At 39.3% G+C, this 14420-nt stretch overlaps 1 protein-coding gene across 1 annotated transcript in view; it reads left to right on the plus strand.

The window, feature by feature from the left end:
* The window catches only part of fat2 (FAT atypical cadherin 2), a 104979-nt gene extending 91711 nt beyond the window's left edge, over positions 1-13268 (plus strand). The window contains exons 26-29 of the mRNA XM_079352340.1: positions 313-415; positions 529-677; positions 1439-1710; positions 9084-13268. Coding sequence (XP_079208466.1) covers positions 313-415; positions 529-677; positions 1439-1710; positions 9084-9583 — 1024 coding nt within the window. The 3' untranslated portion in view covers positions 9584-13268. The remainder of the gene's footprint in view (positions 1-312; positions 416-528; positions 678-1438; positions 1711-9083) is intronic.
* Positions 13269-14420: the final 1152 nt, after the last annotated feature.

Genomic DNA, 14420 nt, shown 5'->3' on the forward strand with positions numbered 1-14420 from the left:
TTTCAAAAGCCATAAAAACATGCCTGCTGCTTCTGTGGTAAAAAAGTTTTTAACTTAATCCCTTGTTTGAAAGCACTGCTGAGTACAGTGGCGTAGAACGCAGCACTATGTGGCTAACATGGCTATAGGCTTAAATTTGCTTGACTGAGCATTAAGATCAAAGCACTGACACTGTGAGAGTTCAGATAGCCTACATTGATTTTGTTGCTGAATACTTTTACTGTACATCCAAACAACAAACAACAGCATGTTGAAATGACAAGAATTGTAATCTCTAGAATCAAATCAATCAAACTTTCTTTCATTCTGTAGGTGCCATAATCAGATAGAAATGTGTTCGCCCAACTCGTGTCCCGGAGGCTATGACTGTAAAGTCACTGACGGCGGCTCCATTCACTGTGACCCGCTGCCTCAGGTCAGACACAAGCACAAATCATCAATGTTTGTTTTTGGTTGTTTCAGCAGTACTTTGATTCCATAGGTTATTTTTGATGTACTCATCTATTAATTGTCCAATCTACCTACCAGGTCTCGCCAATGATTGGCTACATGGAAATCATGGAGATCAGTGTCAGTGTGCTTGGATTACTGCTCTTGGTTGGCATCTTTGTTTGCATCAGGAAACGCTACGTTCAGCAGAAGAAGAAAAAGCCTGTCTGTGTCCAGGATTCCAACGGGTAAGTGCTCATTACTTTGACTTGTCTAAAATGGATTCCGACACCCTTGAAAGTTTTGAAAAGATTGCCTCTTACTTGTGTCACAGTACAGGTATATATCTAAATATCAAACAATTCTTTATTGACTACATTGAGGCGGTCTAAATCATGTTTGATGGTTATCACCGCCAAATTGTCATCAAGGAAAAGGAGATTGTGAACAGATTGCACCTAGACAAAAAGTCCTAAAGATTGTATGCCTCGTGCACTCTATTTTGTGTTTGTGTTAAAGGGCTTTAGTGCATTTAATAAAATTCTGAATGAGAAGTAGACGACTCAGACCTACTGTAGTTGAACAGGGATATTAGAAACAACTATCTCAAAGCTTGTTTTCACCTACAGCGAAGGTGGCTCAATACTGCTCTGCTCTCTGATTTTGACCTTTGTTTTTGTTCTTTTATTTATTCTACGTCAACACTCGTAAAGTTGGGGGGGGGGGGGGAGAGAGAGAGAATTGTAAGATACAGGAAAAAGAATGAACAACAAAAAGTACACAACAAGCCTAAAAGTTCCTCGATTACTGTAAGTGTTGAGTCTTAAATCAAGGTTGCATCCAGAGGCCACAAAGTAACCTTCTTTTCCACTACACAACAATCGTTAGAAAAGACACATCAATTATGCATTATTTTATAAAGGAAACTGGTTAGGAAAGGAAATGGGAATTTTGGTATCTCCATTTTTACCAGTTTTACTGAATCAAAAACATCTTTACACATCCACAGCTACTTCCAGCCCAGTCTGACCAAAAGCCTCAAAGCTGACAACCAGGAAGGGACTCCTATAGAGATGAGCTCAATGGTGGGTCCCATCAACGACCTTGACCATACACCATTCAGGTCACTTCGTCCACGCAGCCAGATCGGACCGCCAGGAGGCTCTCCAAAGACATATGGGCCGGTCGTGTGCAGCGTAGCCCCCAACCTCCCAGCCAGGCCGCCATCCAGCTCTGACAATGATTCAATCAGGAAGAACCACTGGGACATGGACTATGAAGGTGTGCATTTGTTTGTGTTTCATATTCGGTGGGTGAACGCTGGGATTTTGATGATTTCACTGTACTGCAAAGCCAATTGAGAAATAAATTTCCAGAATGCAGTTACAAGTTTTCTAACTTGTGCTTGGGTTGGCAACCTTTATCCAGCATGTACATTTTCCTTGAGCAAAATGGTGGTGGTGGGGGGGGGGACTTGCTGAACAGAAAAGGTAAAAATACTTTTAAGGTTTTGGAGAAAGTTACAATTACATTAGGGAAATATTGCTATCATTAGGCTACGCATTGAAAAATGTAAATTGTCTTGATATATTAATAACCTATTTATAAACTCCTAAAATCAAAAACTGTGCCCACATGTGCCAAATGTTATTTTACTATTTTACACAAATATTCAAAATAAAATACTCAAAGAGTCAATCAAACTAAATTCTGTAGCAAAATCTGTTTTGAAAGATGCTGAAGCAGTCCCCCTGTTTCAAATGTTTTTCCATTCATTGCCATTCATTGCATAAGAAACCTTTGTAAAAAAAGGTATCATATTGGCCATCAATATGTCGACAACTGAGAGATTCATTCACTGAATACACAGAGAGATTTATTGAATGCTTCTTTGTTCGTAATCAGGATCTCAGCTGATTTCAAGTAAATGCTAAAATATAATCAATTTCCAACACTCTGGAAAAACACTCGGGGGGAAATGTCAACTGCGGTGAATGAAAAAAAAAAATTCAATGAGCTGCTAACTAAATCTCTCTGGCATGAAGCCACAGAGTAATACAAAAGGTCAGAGCAGGCTGAACGATTCAGTCTTTCAAGGTTATTGTAAATAAGCATTTAATTGGCATGTGGTGCATCATGGGAAACACGGGACAACCCATAGAGTGGTCTGCCAACACACCATTCTGATTAAACTGCGGAAGATGAAACATTCATAGACGAGGCTGATTGGATGTGATAACATCTGGAAATAACAAAGTGGTTTTCTCTGTTTCATCTCTCAGCGTTGCTTCATTTTCCACTTTCTCTTTTGGCAATTGCTTTCCCCTCCTCCTCACTCCCTCTCTCTTTTGTCTCCTGTATGACTTTGTCTATACTCTACTCTATGCCATCCTTAATTCTATAACACCCTATCTTATTTCTCTGTCCTCTTCTGATTCTCCTTTGGCTTTGTCTTCTTTTTAATACCCCCAACTGCCATTTCTTTTGCCATCTTCTCTTCTTTCCTTTTGTATGACGCCTTTCTGTCCTGCAAGAATTTACTTATTAAAAGTATCCACTTGTCGTCTTTGAGTGGCCTTTAAGGTTTAAGGTGGATACAGTGTCACTGTGTGTGCTTCTTTATTATACATAGTAGCAGATAGAGAATGCCCAATATTAAATATGATGGCATATTCTAACTCATCTTGGCTTATTGCTGATGTAGATACGAACATATGCATACTTTCTTCCACCTAATTGAAGAGACCATTACCTCTCTTGAAGTGAAATTAACACAATATTTTTATGGCCAAAGGGCAGAAACTAAATGCAATTATTCTCAAAATGAGCACTATACCTGGCAAATAAGAAAATAACGTGAATGAGGATTGAATGTAAAACATTTCATTTGAATTAAAAAAATTGTTTTTATTTGATATTGTCAAAAAATCATTGACAAAGGTTTAAGACATACTATAAGTCCTGTTGCATCATGAGTGTAATTATAAATATACTATATTTGAAGCGTTGTGAAGGCTACCTCTAGATGGCACAACCTGGGTGCTCACGTGCGGAACATAAACTACAAACATGGCGACACTCAAGGAGGTTACTAAAAATAAACATCAATAGTCAAAAGTAACGTCAGATCAGCTCAGGTGACTGATGACCAGTGATCAGACACTGTCAACATCTTTGTAAATGTTTGGGGTGATCCCCAAATAATCAGTATAGACTTGAAGTAAATATGCGGCGAGAGCAGTAAATGGCATTGGGTCATTTGAAAAGTTATTGTTGTCATGAAACGTTCATCAGTTACAGATAGTACTTTTTAAGCACTAACTGCAGATTCAGAGTGACATGCCAATATTACAGTGAGTCCCTTATAAAAGTGGAAGAACGAGAAAGTGCAAACACATTTCCAGGGATAAGACCTTCATTTTATCTTGAGTGATCGTTTTGCCACTCGTGTGCAGTGGTTGGGTGCTGATTTTGCTAATGACCCAATCTCTTAAATGAACACCTGTGAACGGGTAACATTTATTATGCTAAGTGTTTAATTTCAAAACAAGCGTGAGCAATTAAACATGTTATCTAAATCAGTGGAGGAAGAAAAAACAAAGTTTTACAAGAAGTTTATTTTTTTCCCAAAGCCTTTTTTGTTCTTTTTCACTATCCTCTCCTTGCACTACTACCCTTCTTCCTTTTTCTTTTCTCATTCTCTCCTGTCTTTTTCACTTTCTTCTCTGCTGCACTCTCTCGGCCTTGTTCTCCAGCTTTCTCTCTTCATTTATCCCTCTCTCTATCCCTCGCTGGTCATTTGTCACATTCTCCCTCCTTCCATCACACTCACTTTATTTTCTCTTCACTTTTGTTCCTGTCACTCTTTCTCTCTCTTTCTCTTGTTATTCTCATCCTACTCACGTGCTGTCTCTCCTTTTTTTGTGCAGAATTTTCTTTTCATGTTTCTGATCAATATCCTATGCTGTTCTAAACTGACGAGAAATGACAAGAGACACATCAAGCATTAGTCATGCCATCGCTCCCCAGGCAACGCCCGCCTGGCAGGTCATTCATCTGCTTGACCTTATCATGGAGGATAAAGGACACGTTCCTGTAGTTCTTCGCTTGTTATAAGGCTCCTTGTTAAAGGGAACAGCTAAGTCCTTTACAATTCCTTTTTTGTTAGCCATGTGACCCTGGAACTAAATCTGACATCTTCCATGGCTAGATGAGCTGATCTAAGGTGCCTGTAATTGAAATTGAAATTTCAAAAAAACGTTATTATACCCTGGTGGCAATCCAAGAGAATAGGTTAAAAAACTTAAAGATAGGATTTAAGCATAAAATCAGGCTGACAAAATTATACTTAAAAAATATACTGCCCTTGTTGTCTTTTATTTAATTGGTGATGAAGCATCCAATCATAAAGGCCCATCAGGCGAGTCTGGGATGCCAGTAGCCGAACAAGACAAGAAATCCACCCTAGCTTTGTGGAATCCTCCACCACAATCAATGTTCAATGGTGTACTTGGATCAGCAGCCTATCTGACTGTCAATCTATCCTCAATTATTCGTTTCAAAAAGAAGCTGTTCTGATCCCAACCATTTTTTGACTCCTGGCCCCGAGCTCATCTGTTGCCACTGAAATAAAAATCTGTGAAAACATTTATTTTGTGCACACACACACATATCTGTAGTAAAAACATCCACAGAGGTGCGCCTCATAATTTGCCTTTGGTTAGCAATTTGCAAACCCCAGTTGCAAGCCTTCATGTGTGAAAGAGGAGAATTTCATTAATGAATCTGTCCATCCATTTTTCTCCAAATTCATTAACAACAACATTCCTAAGGTCCCTTTTCCAGGCACTTTGAAAATCACATTTGGAGCGGTGACTGCAGGCTCACACCATTAAGGGGAAATGTTTGTGAATTGAAAATGCCCCTTTTTCAAAACTGCATGTCCCCAGTTTTTAAATGTTTCTGGCTCAGCAGCCAAGCAGCACCAAAGTGAACCCCCCTGCTGCAGGCATAAATATGCACTGAAGTTTGACACTAATGATTTTTATTTTCCTTTTTATGCACTGTTTCACTGATTAATTGAAGGGAGGGACCCCACGGGCTGAAAACATTAATCACTGTGCAGGTAAAATGCAAAGACCTTAACAACACAGACGATATTTTACAATATCACACTACTTCATTCACATTTAAATAAATGTTCGGGGCATTCAATCCCACTTGGACTTGAACTAAAGACCTTCTGGTAAAGCATTGCATTCGCTCAGGTTGGTGTAAAAACCTTTTCAAGTAATTCTGACTCTAATGGCAATCTTAGAGCCCATGGCAGTGATCCAACAGTAAGAAGAAGAGGAGCTGCTCTTGGTCTCAACTCTATTAAACAGTGCAAAGTGTGGAAATGAAGTAGTGTAAATTCCACCTGAGAGCCTACCAGAGTAACAAAGATTTAAAGAGTGTGTGTTAAAACATTTTCCAAGACCATTTTAGCGCAATAAATATCACCTTAATCATTGCTCATGCCCGTACTAAGCCTGAAGTCATCCGTTTCTAAAGTAACTTTAGTGTAGGGGATGGACGACACAATCTACAAACCTCATGTCATGTTCAAACATGTTAACTCTCCTCTGAAGATAAAGGGTCTTCAATTAAAATTTAATCAAATCCGATTCAAGAAAATGTCCTGAAGCGAGGATCTGGAACCTCATAATGTCTAACGTGTGACCAGTGCCAGTGCCACATTTTTTAAAGGAGTGTGTGGATGTGCGTGTGTGTGTGTGTGTGTGTGTGTGTGTGTCTGTCTGTGTGTATGTGTGTGGGTGTGCATAACTGGTTTATTTGTATTTTTCTCTTGCCATCATCTGCCCAGGGACAACAGATGGGAATCAGCTAGTTAGCCTAATCTGGTACAAAAAATGTCTTCTCGTCTGAGACTGTTTGTTTATTGTACACTGTCCCTGATTCAAATAAACTTATAAACAAAACTAGTCGTACCAATGTTTATAGGCAGTCAAAAACTGACTGTCACATCAAATGAAGTTCAATTCATTGGTTTTAGAACTATGAACAGGTCCTCCTGTTCTTGTTCTTTTGGTTTTACTGGCTGTGTAACACTACTTGGACAACAAATAGAAATCCCAAAGTTAATGATTTTGTCTTTCGTCCACAGATTCTGAAACCGTACTCAGATATGTCTGTAGAATTTCAGCTTCTGGTGACTCTGTCTATGCTGCATATTGCATGCAGTATCCACATTTGCAACTTGGCAGGTGCACTAGTTGATTAAAATGTAATCTGGGAAGTTGCAAATATTCCATCACAACTCTCGCAGGATATTAGGAAAATGTAAGTGATATAAGATTGCAGAATCCCAGTAGAGGAGTGAACTCTTAAATTTCTGTTGGGACCGATAACATATCTGTCGATAACATATCTGTCCATCCGTCCGTCCATCCGTCCGTCCGTCCGTCCGTCCGTCCGTCTGTCTGTCTTTCACACATTTGTGACATGTTCAAACCCACCCTAAAAGTTTGAGCAATTTATTGGTCTAATCAGAGACTAAGTCATCTGTTCTTAGAGTTTATGGAGCTTCTTAAAACATATAATAGCTTAATTTTCTACATCTCTCATCCCTTCCCTCTTGTTACCTCCTGTCTCCCTTCGACCTCTAACTCTCTCTCTCTCGCAAAGTCTTAATCACTCACTCCATCTTTCACTGTTGTCCCTTCTACTTTTAAATTCCTCCCCTGCCTCTTCCTTTTCAAAATCTTTCTTCTTGTTTTCATTTTCACCATTTTGTCTCCTTCAGTCCTCTCCTCTACCATCTGTCTCTCAGCTTTATTTCCTTTGACTCCCTCTAAGTAGCTCTCTCGCTCTTGTTCCCAGTCTCTCCTCGTACCTTCCTCTGGCACTTAGTCTCGTTTTCGCTGTGCCACAGTGCGAGCAGCTGGGAGTCTGATCAGTATTCTCAGTAACTCCAGTGACAGCATGGTGCTTTTTTATATGCCATTTTATTTGAACAAGCTGTATAATGTGTCTGCCTTGTTAGCATGAGATTTTCTGGGATGAAAGGACGGAATTTAAAGCGCTAATCCTCAAGAATCCTTATTTTGATTTCACACTTTTTGCCTCCTAAAAGCTCCTCGCTGCAGGGACTTCCCTGTCAGTCAAATAACAGGAGGAATGCCTTCCTCTTTTTGTTTTAGTAATGTTGCTATTTAATTGTCATATGATTATATTTTAAACACTGCCGTGTGTTTGCTTGCATGTGACATGCACAGATGTATTCGGACTTGCTCTGGATTCATACGGATGAGATACTAAGCCTGATTAAACACAAGCACACCAACCTGAGGAAGAGAATATGTTCACTGATGATGTATCCATGACGTTTTTTATAACAGCAGCACATACAGCTACAGGTCGGAAGCTTTCAGTAGCAGCTTGCGCTTCCTTTTGTAGTGGTCTTTAACGTAACATTTTATACATAAAATTCATTCATAAAATTCTACTTATACTTTGAATCAAAAGAGTAAAATTGAAACTAGCTAATGTTTGGTATGTTAGCTGGAACATTTTAAACATTACCACCACAGCTCCGCTCAAAGAATTAGCTGTAGAAACTTGTTCCAGACTGTTGTTGCATCAAAATGTGAAATTGTCCACATTGTGTTTATTATTTTATTTAATTTAATTAAGCAACACTGAACATACTGCTTAACAATGCGAGCACAAATCATATAAGTGGAGCTCACCTTCAAGGTAATCCTTGATTTGTTTAAAAGTTAGTTTATTTGAACATCAGTTGAACATCAGTTGAACATCAGAAAGGGACAGTTCTACATTTGCTGAATCCTTTTCTGGATCAGTTCGCTGTCTTAAAAGTAAATTCAGTGACTTAAGGATATAAAGCTTTCCGTAGACATGTCCCCTCCTCCTGTTCCTCTAATCAAACCCACACCACTTTAAATCCACAGTGAAGGATTTAATATGCATATAGACAACGTTTGTTGAAAACCCAGACTTGCTTAAATCCTTCCTGCACACCCAACATGGCAGCTAATGTCCCACCGTTTGTTAATATTTATCTTTGTGACAATAAGTGTGCTGTTTGTTCAGTCTGAAAGCTCATCTGACCCTCAGTCAGCTTTTCCAAACTCAGGGGCAATTATTCTAATGGATATAATAAAACATTGAATTTACAGAAGAACTGGGTATTTGATGAACCACAAAACACAATCAGTGTGGTGGATAAGTTAATTAAGATCTTTGTGATGCAACAAACCTTTTTATCTGAGTTTTTGAAGTTGGGAATCTGCAAGATTTGAAACATTGTCAAACCACTACTGTCTTACTTTTCAAAGTCATTTCTTATAGTTCTAAGCTCTAATTTCTATCATTGACATGGCATTGCAAAATCATATAAACATCAGTTATGGTCCATATACGTTGGCTCAAAAGATTCTGCATATTGCTCTTTTTTAATCCAATCTACAGTCCAATATCCACATGTAATTGTTTTATAATGCCTTGGGTCAATTCACTTCATTTGATCAAGTGTACTTCATTATTACACCCTATTACAATGAATTTGAGTTATGAAGATTTAAGCAGTGTTTAAGGAAGTGCAATACTAAAAAGGTTCTCTCTCTCTTCAGTCTATCCTGCAGATCCTGACTACTACGGCCGTCCCATGGTCCAGGACTTTCCCCAGTTTGACATCGTAGAGGACACCTACTCCACCTCCACTTTGGAATCACGGAGGAACTCTCGATTTGGTGGCTTTCCGTTCCCACTGGAACGTGTTGACCGCCGCGCTCCCCTTCCCCCCTGCTACAGCAACCAGAACCTGGATGACTTCCTGGGTCCTGACGGTCTTCCTCTACCCAGCAACCAGTGCCCCAACGAGTACACCGCCATCAGCTATTACCCCACCAAACACGCGCGAAGCCTCGACAATGTCTCGGGGGGCTACAAGAGACTCAGCATGCGCCTGAGTGTGGCTATGCCTTCGTATGCAGAGCAGGCCAGCACTCCGCCACCAGCGCCAAATCCTGCCCAGCCTCAAACCAGACCGGCGGTACAGAACCCGCGGAGCTTCGACGGGTCGAGCATGGTGGAGAGCGATTACGGGAGTTGTGAGGAGGTGATGTTTTGAGGCAAAGTGCTCGTCTGAAGTTTGCATCCTTTTATGGAAATTTGCATCCTCCACAGTGATTACTCAGTTTAAGCTTCACAAGTCATGATCCACTCTTAGGCCACTTTGTGTCTACTCCTCAGATGAGACTCTTTGAAACTAACAAAACAGCAGTTCAGACGTCTCTAACCATCAGATCGGACTGTTTCCCTTCCTCTGATGGGTATAGGTGCCATGTGAAATAACAGTTTGAATGTCTTTCATTTATTGGACTTCTTAAAGTAGCGTAGTCTCTCTGTGGCACATCAGACGGTTAAATCAGGACCTCACCGGGTTACCTCTGAGAAAGAAGTTCAACAGGAGTTCATTTCGTTGTCTGAGAGAAGAGGCAGAGAGCACTTGTTAACTTGTATGAGTTGTGAAATCATGAACAGTATTACTGACTCAACTGTGACCTTGTTTCAAAGTCGAATAAGGCAAACTCCAAAGACTTCTTTTAAAGCTTCGACATGGAAGATTCTGACTCACAAAAGGATCTGCTTTAAAAACATGTTTGCAAATCTGTGTCTCTCCTGCGTTTCACTTCTCACACACTTCTCTAAAAAGCCAACACAGCTAACAACATCAGTTACAGCTCTGCCAGACAATGATAATGGTTTGTTTACGATGCACTGTATGACGCTATTGAACGTTAGACTGCCAGAGCAGGGAAGACACAGTTGCCATGACATTGGCCACCGTGACATTCAGACGGCGACGCTTATTCAGAAAGGCCTTTCTAATGAAATCCTGATAAAAAAGCTTTGATGCCGACTGTTCAGCATCATTTGGAAGGTAAATAAGCTTCGGGTTTTATCGCCATCTCCACATTAGTAAGTGTCAGTTTGTTTTCATATGAAATGCGTTCCCTCTTAAAGTAGCAGAAAGAAAAACATACTGATTAGAAAGGTGTCAAACACTGACCCACTATTTTATATGTCAGACGTATACAAAGTGACACATTTCATGCAGGATAAACATTTCATTGATCGCTTTAATCTGCTTACTGTTGCTGTTGTGTATTGTTGCTGTCATTATGTTAAAATGAAGGGGGCTGGATCCTCAACAAAAAAAAACAAAAACATGAAAGCCACAAAGAAGAGTGGCAAGGTGACGTCAGTTGTGATATAGATGTATTTTAACTAGTAGTGTTACTAATATCTACACTTTCTTGTTACTATAAGTGTAAATTATGTACATTGTGAATGTGTAAGCATCTCCTTATGGATTGAAATGAGTGTGAACTAGGTTACAGTATTTTCCTGGTGTTTGTGATCAAGTACAGCACAGCAGGGGTTTGCTGGCCTTGATGATGAAAGGGAACACTTAATGTGGAGGAGTCTTTGCAGAGGTACAGAAATGTCTATTCAGCCATTTTAAATGGTGTAAATATGCAAGCCTCCGATAAAAGAACAGCTTGTTTTGATCACGAGCTCGTTGTTCAGGATGCTGCATATTAACGAGTGAACTTGTCCAGAGTCCTTGTTTAACCTGAGCAGCATTCTTCTAAATAACTGTGTGACAGTTCAGAGCCATGATGAGAACAAATAAGGTTTGAACAAAATCACTTCATGAACATTTCTTGTGATTAAGGATTCAGAGCTAATCCAATGACTACATGCCTCTTATCTTCTGTTAGAGTTTGTGATGGCTTTGTTTTAGGGATAGTTAGCAATAGTTCATCCTTTTTCAGAGCCCAGTCATTATGGGATTCATAAGACTGATTATGGGAACTCATTAAGGGAATGTTTAAGCTTAAGTCAATCTTTTCAGCCTGGTTCTAGCATCGTTTTTGGCTCTGTGAAGGTTCTCAGAAAGATGCTGTAATAATCAGTGAATTCATCAAATGAAAGCACCATGCTACATGCTCTGCTACATGTGCAGAAGGTAGTGCTAGTATTCTAAGCAGTTGAGTTTTCTGTATTACATGATCTGTTATAAACTGGGCATATCAGAAAAAATATTAACAATGATAATGATCATAACTGTTTTAGGCTCGTATTCTGCTGAACAACATTTCAGCTCTCATCTGTTGTATTTTTAATTGTTGTTTATTCTGTGAAAGATGAGTTTGTTTAACAATTCAGTTTTAATATAATGAAAAAAAGTCATTTCAGGTCTGTTACAATTCAGTGACTCTCAGCTTTGCATACTCAACTAAAGTCCCCCCAGAAACCTACTATGGAAGCCATGGCTTGACCTTTGTAAACTCAAAGTCAACCACTGGTATGTATAAGTAAAACTACAGAACGCTACATGCATTATGTATCATTTGACAAAGCAAGTGTAATGAAAACAGATGTGTCAGCACATGTTTCGATTTGGCCACTCAGACATCTATTCGTCCGTCTACGTTCACACATAGAAGCTTAAATCCTTCTCTCGCTATAACAACTCATATCAGCACACAATTATACTGTTCAAACAAAACAAAACCCCCGAGCAGGTCGTTTTTGAATTCGAGCATAGATAGACGGCCCAAGAGATCAGATTTAATAAAATAAACCAAATCAGATTTTTCTGCTGTTTGGACAGTTTGTGTTTTGGCTAAGCACATGGTGAATGTGGACACAGTGTTAACTGCTGCTGCCTCCATGTAAACGTGCTGTGGATGCAGATGGCGCTCGTAATATCAAAGCTTGCATCAACTGAATTTCTTTTGAGGCCTGCAATGCTTCGGGGATAAACAAACATTAGAATACTATGTGTACAAGAAAAAGGCTTTTTGCTAACAAAAAGGTGTTTTCTTACGTTGTGTTGATTTAAACACTACTGGATTGGTTGAAAACATGTGTTTCTCTTTAACTCATACATAATGCCCTAAGGTCATAATCTCATATCTAGCACCGACCCGTCCATGTAAAGCATGCATATGTTTTCTCCGGCAACAGCACAGCTGGCAGGACTCTTCTCACTCATGTTAGACCGTCTTGACTCTTGATTTCCGCTGTATTCATGTGGTCTAACTGTCTAACTTGCAAACAAACTTTTATTGTCAAAGTTTCAAACTAGACTTTCACGCTGTTTGCCCTTTGAAGGTCGACTTCAGACAGTGTGCAGGAGTTTATCTTTAAGTTTTCGATGGACACAACACTCTCCTATGCGTAATGAAATGGACGTGTGAAGATTTTTTGTAAGTGAGAACTGCCGTCAGTGAAAGAGCTGTCAAAGTTGAGTCTGTATTACAGCAGCCTGATTAAAATGTGGCTCGGATCTGACAATTTCAACTCTTGTTCATTCTGATTTTGAGCTTATTTTGCAAACTGTGTGTCACTGAATCCTGAGACAGTTTTAACAGCAATAGTTTTTGCAGTGGGTAAATGAACACTGGTTGCCAAAATGTGAGTGTTGTTTCAGAAAGACCATTGTTAAGGTCCTTTGTGTATAAAATAGACTTTATAATATTCATGTATGGTATTGTAAATAGATCTTTAGTTGTTGGTTGCTGTTGTAAGTTGTTGTTTGTGCAGAATGTGACTTCACTTGAATGTAAGTTGCCAATGTTTAGTTTTTATTCATAAAGTTTATTTTTGTATCAATGTGGGACGCCCCATGTTTACTCTGTTGTTTCTCTGTGAGAGATTTTATTAAGATGCTGTCTTTTCGTTTTGGTTTTCAATATTGTAAAAAGAATATGAATAAAGATTTTATCTTCTATGAACACTGATTTAGGAGGTTGGACTTATTCTTCTCATGTGTCAAAACAGACAAGAGAAAAAAAAAACTTTCAGCTGTCTCCAAACAGGATTAGTGTTATCAGAGGAAATCGTGGCTAAATTGAATTTGCTCATGCACTTCAGTGACGTAAAACACCCAGACAGTAAAATCACTCCCAGGTTTAGCATGAAACAACAACAATCAACTGAGAAATCAGCGGGGCAAACACAGTCGCGCCTGATCAATCAGCATTTCACCGGAAGCAGATTGCACACTGAAACTAGAAAGCAGCACTTTTATGGTATAATTACGTCTTAAGCAAAGACTTTTTTAAACACGTATACAATCCAAAATGATATAATGTTCAAACCACGGGTTACAGGGCCCTCTATTACTTATAAAGATAGATTTTTGGAAAACGTTTGCTAACTGAAAACCTGGCTAGGCTTCAAGTTGTGTTCTTGTGTTAAGACTTATTAGTGTACCCCGATGTGCCCAAAGGGAAATGCTTTATCCATCTCCAGGGGTCCCCAGTTTTGAAAGAAAAAGGAGCTCCAAGTGAAAACTTTTAAGGTTAAATGCTTATCCAGTTGCTTGAAAACCTCTCATCATTCATCAATTTTAATAAAAAAGCAAATTCCCTATCGACTCAGATTGTTTGGAGTTTCTTGCCACAATGTTCTAATCATCTTCTGCCAAGTTTTCGTAATGCAATGGCCTGATTACAATGAATTTAACTAGTGACGGGACGCAGGATATGAGCGTGAAGCGGAAATAATCATGTGATTCCTCAAACACACACACATTGAAAAACATAGAAGGCGGACATGGATTTGTGTTGAGACAGAGAAAACAATGAACAAAGAGGAGGATGACAAAATGCCTGTGTCTGGATGTCTGAGATTTTTTTGAATACTAAAGTGTGACGGGATGAAAAATGTGTGTTTGGTGGAAGCAGGGAAACAGAAAGTGAGTGATAGCACAGAGATAAAGGTACAAAGTTGGTGTCTGTCTTTCAGAGTCACAATACAAGATAAACAGCTCTTATCTTTCCCTGTCAGCAACCGTCTACCAACTTTACTTCTATGTGTGTGTGTGTGTGTGCATTTAGGTGTGTGTGTGTGTGTGTGTGTGTGTGTGTGTGTGTGTGTGTGTGTGTTTG

The sequence above is a fragment of the Symphodus melops genome, assembly GCF_947650265.1.
Source record: "Symphodus melops genome assembly, chromosome: 9".
Classification (NCBI taxonomy): Eukaryota; Metazoa; Chordata; class Actinopteri; order Labriformes; family Labridae; genus Symphodus; species Symphodus melops.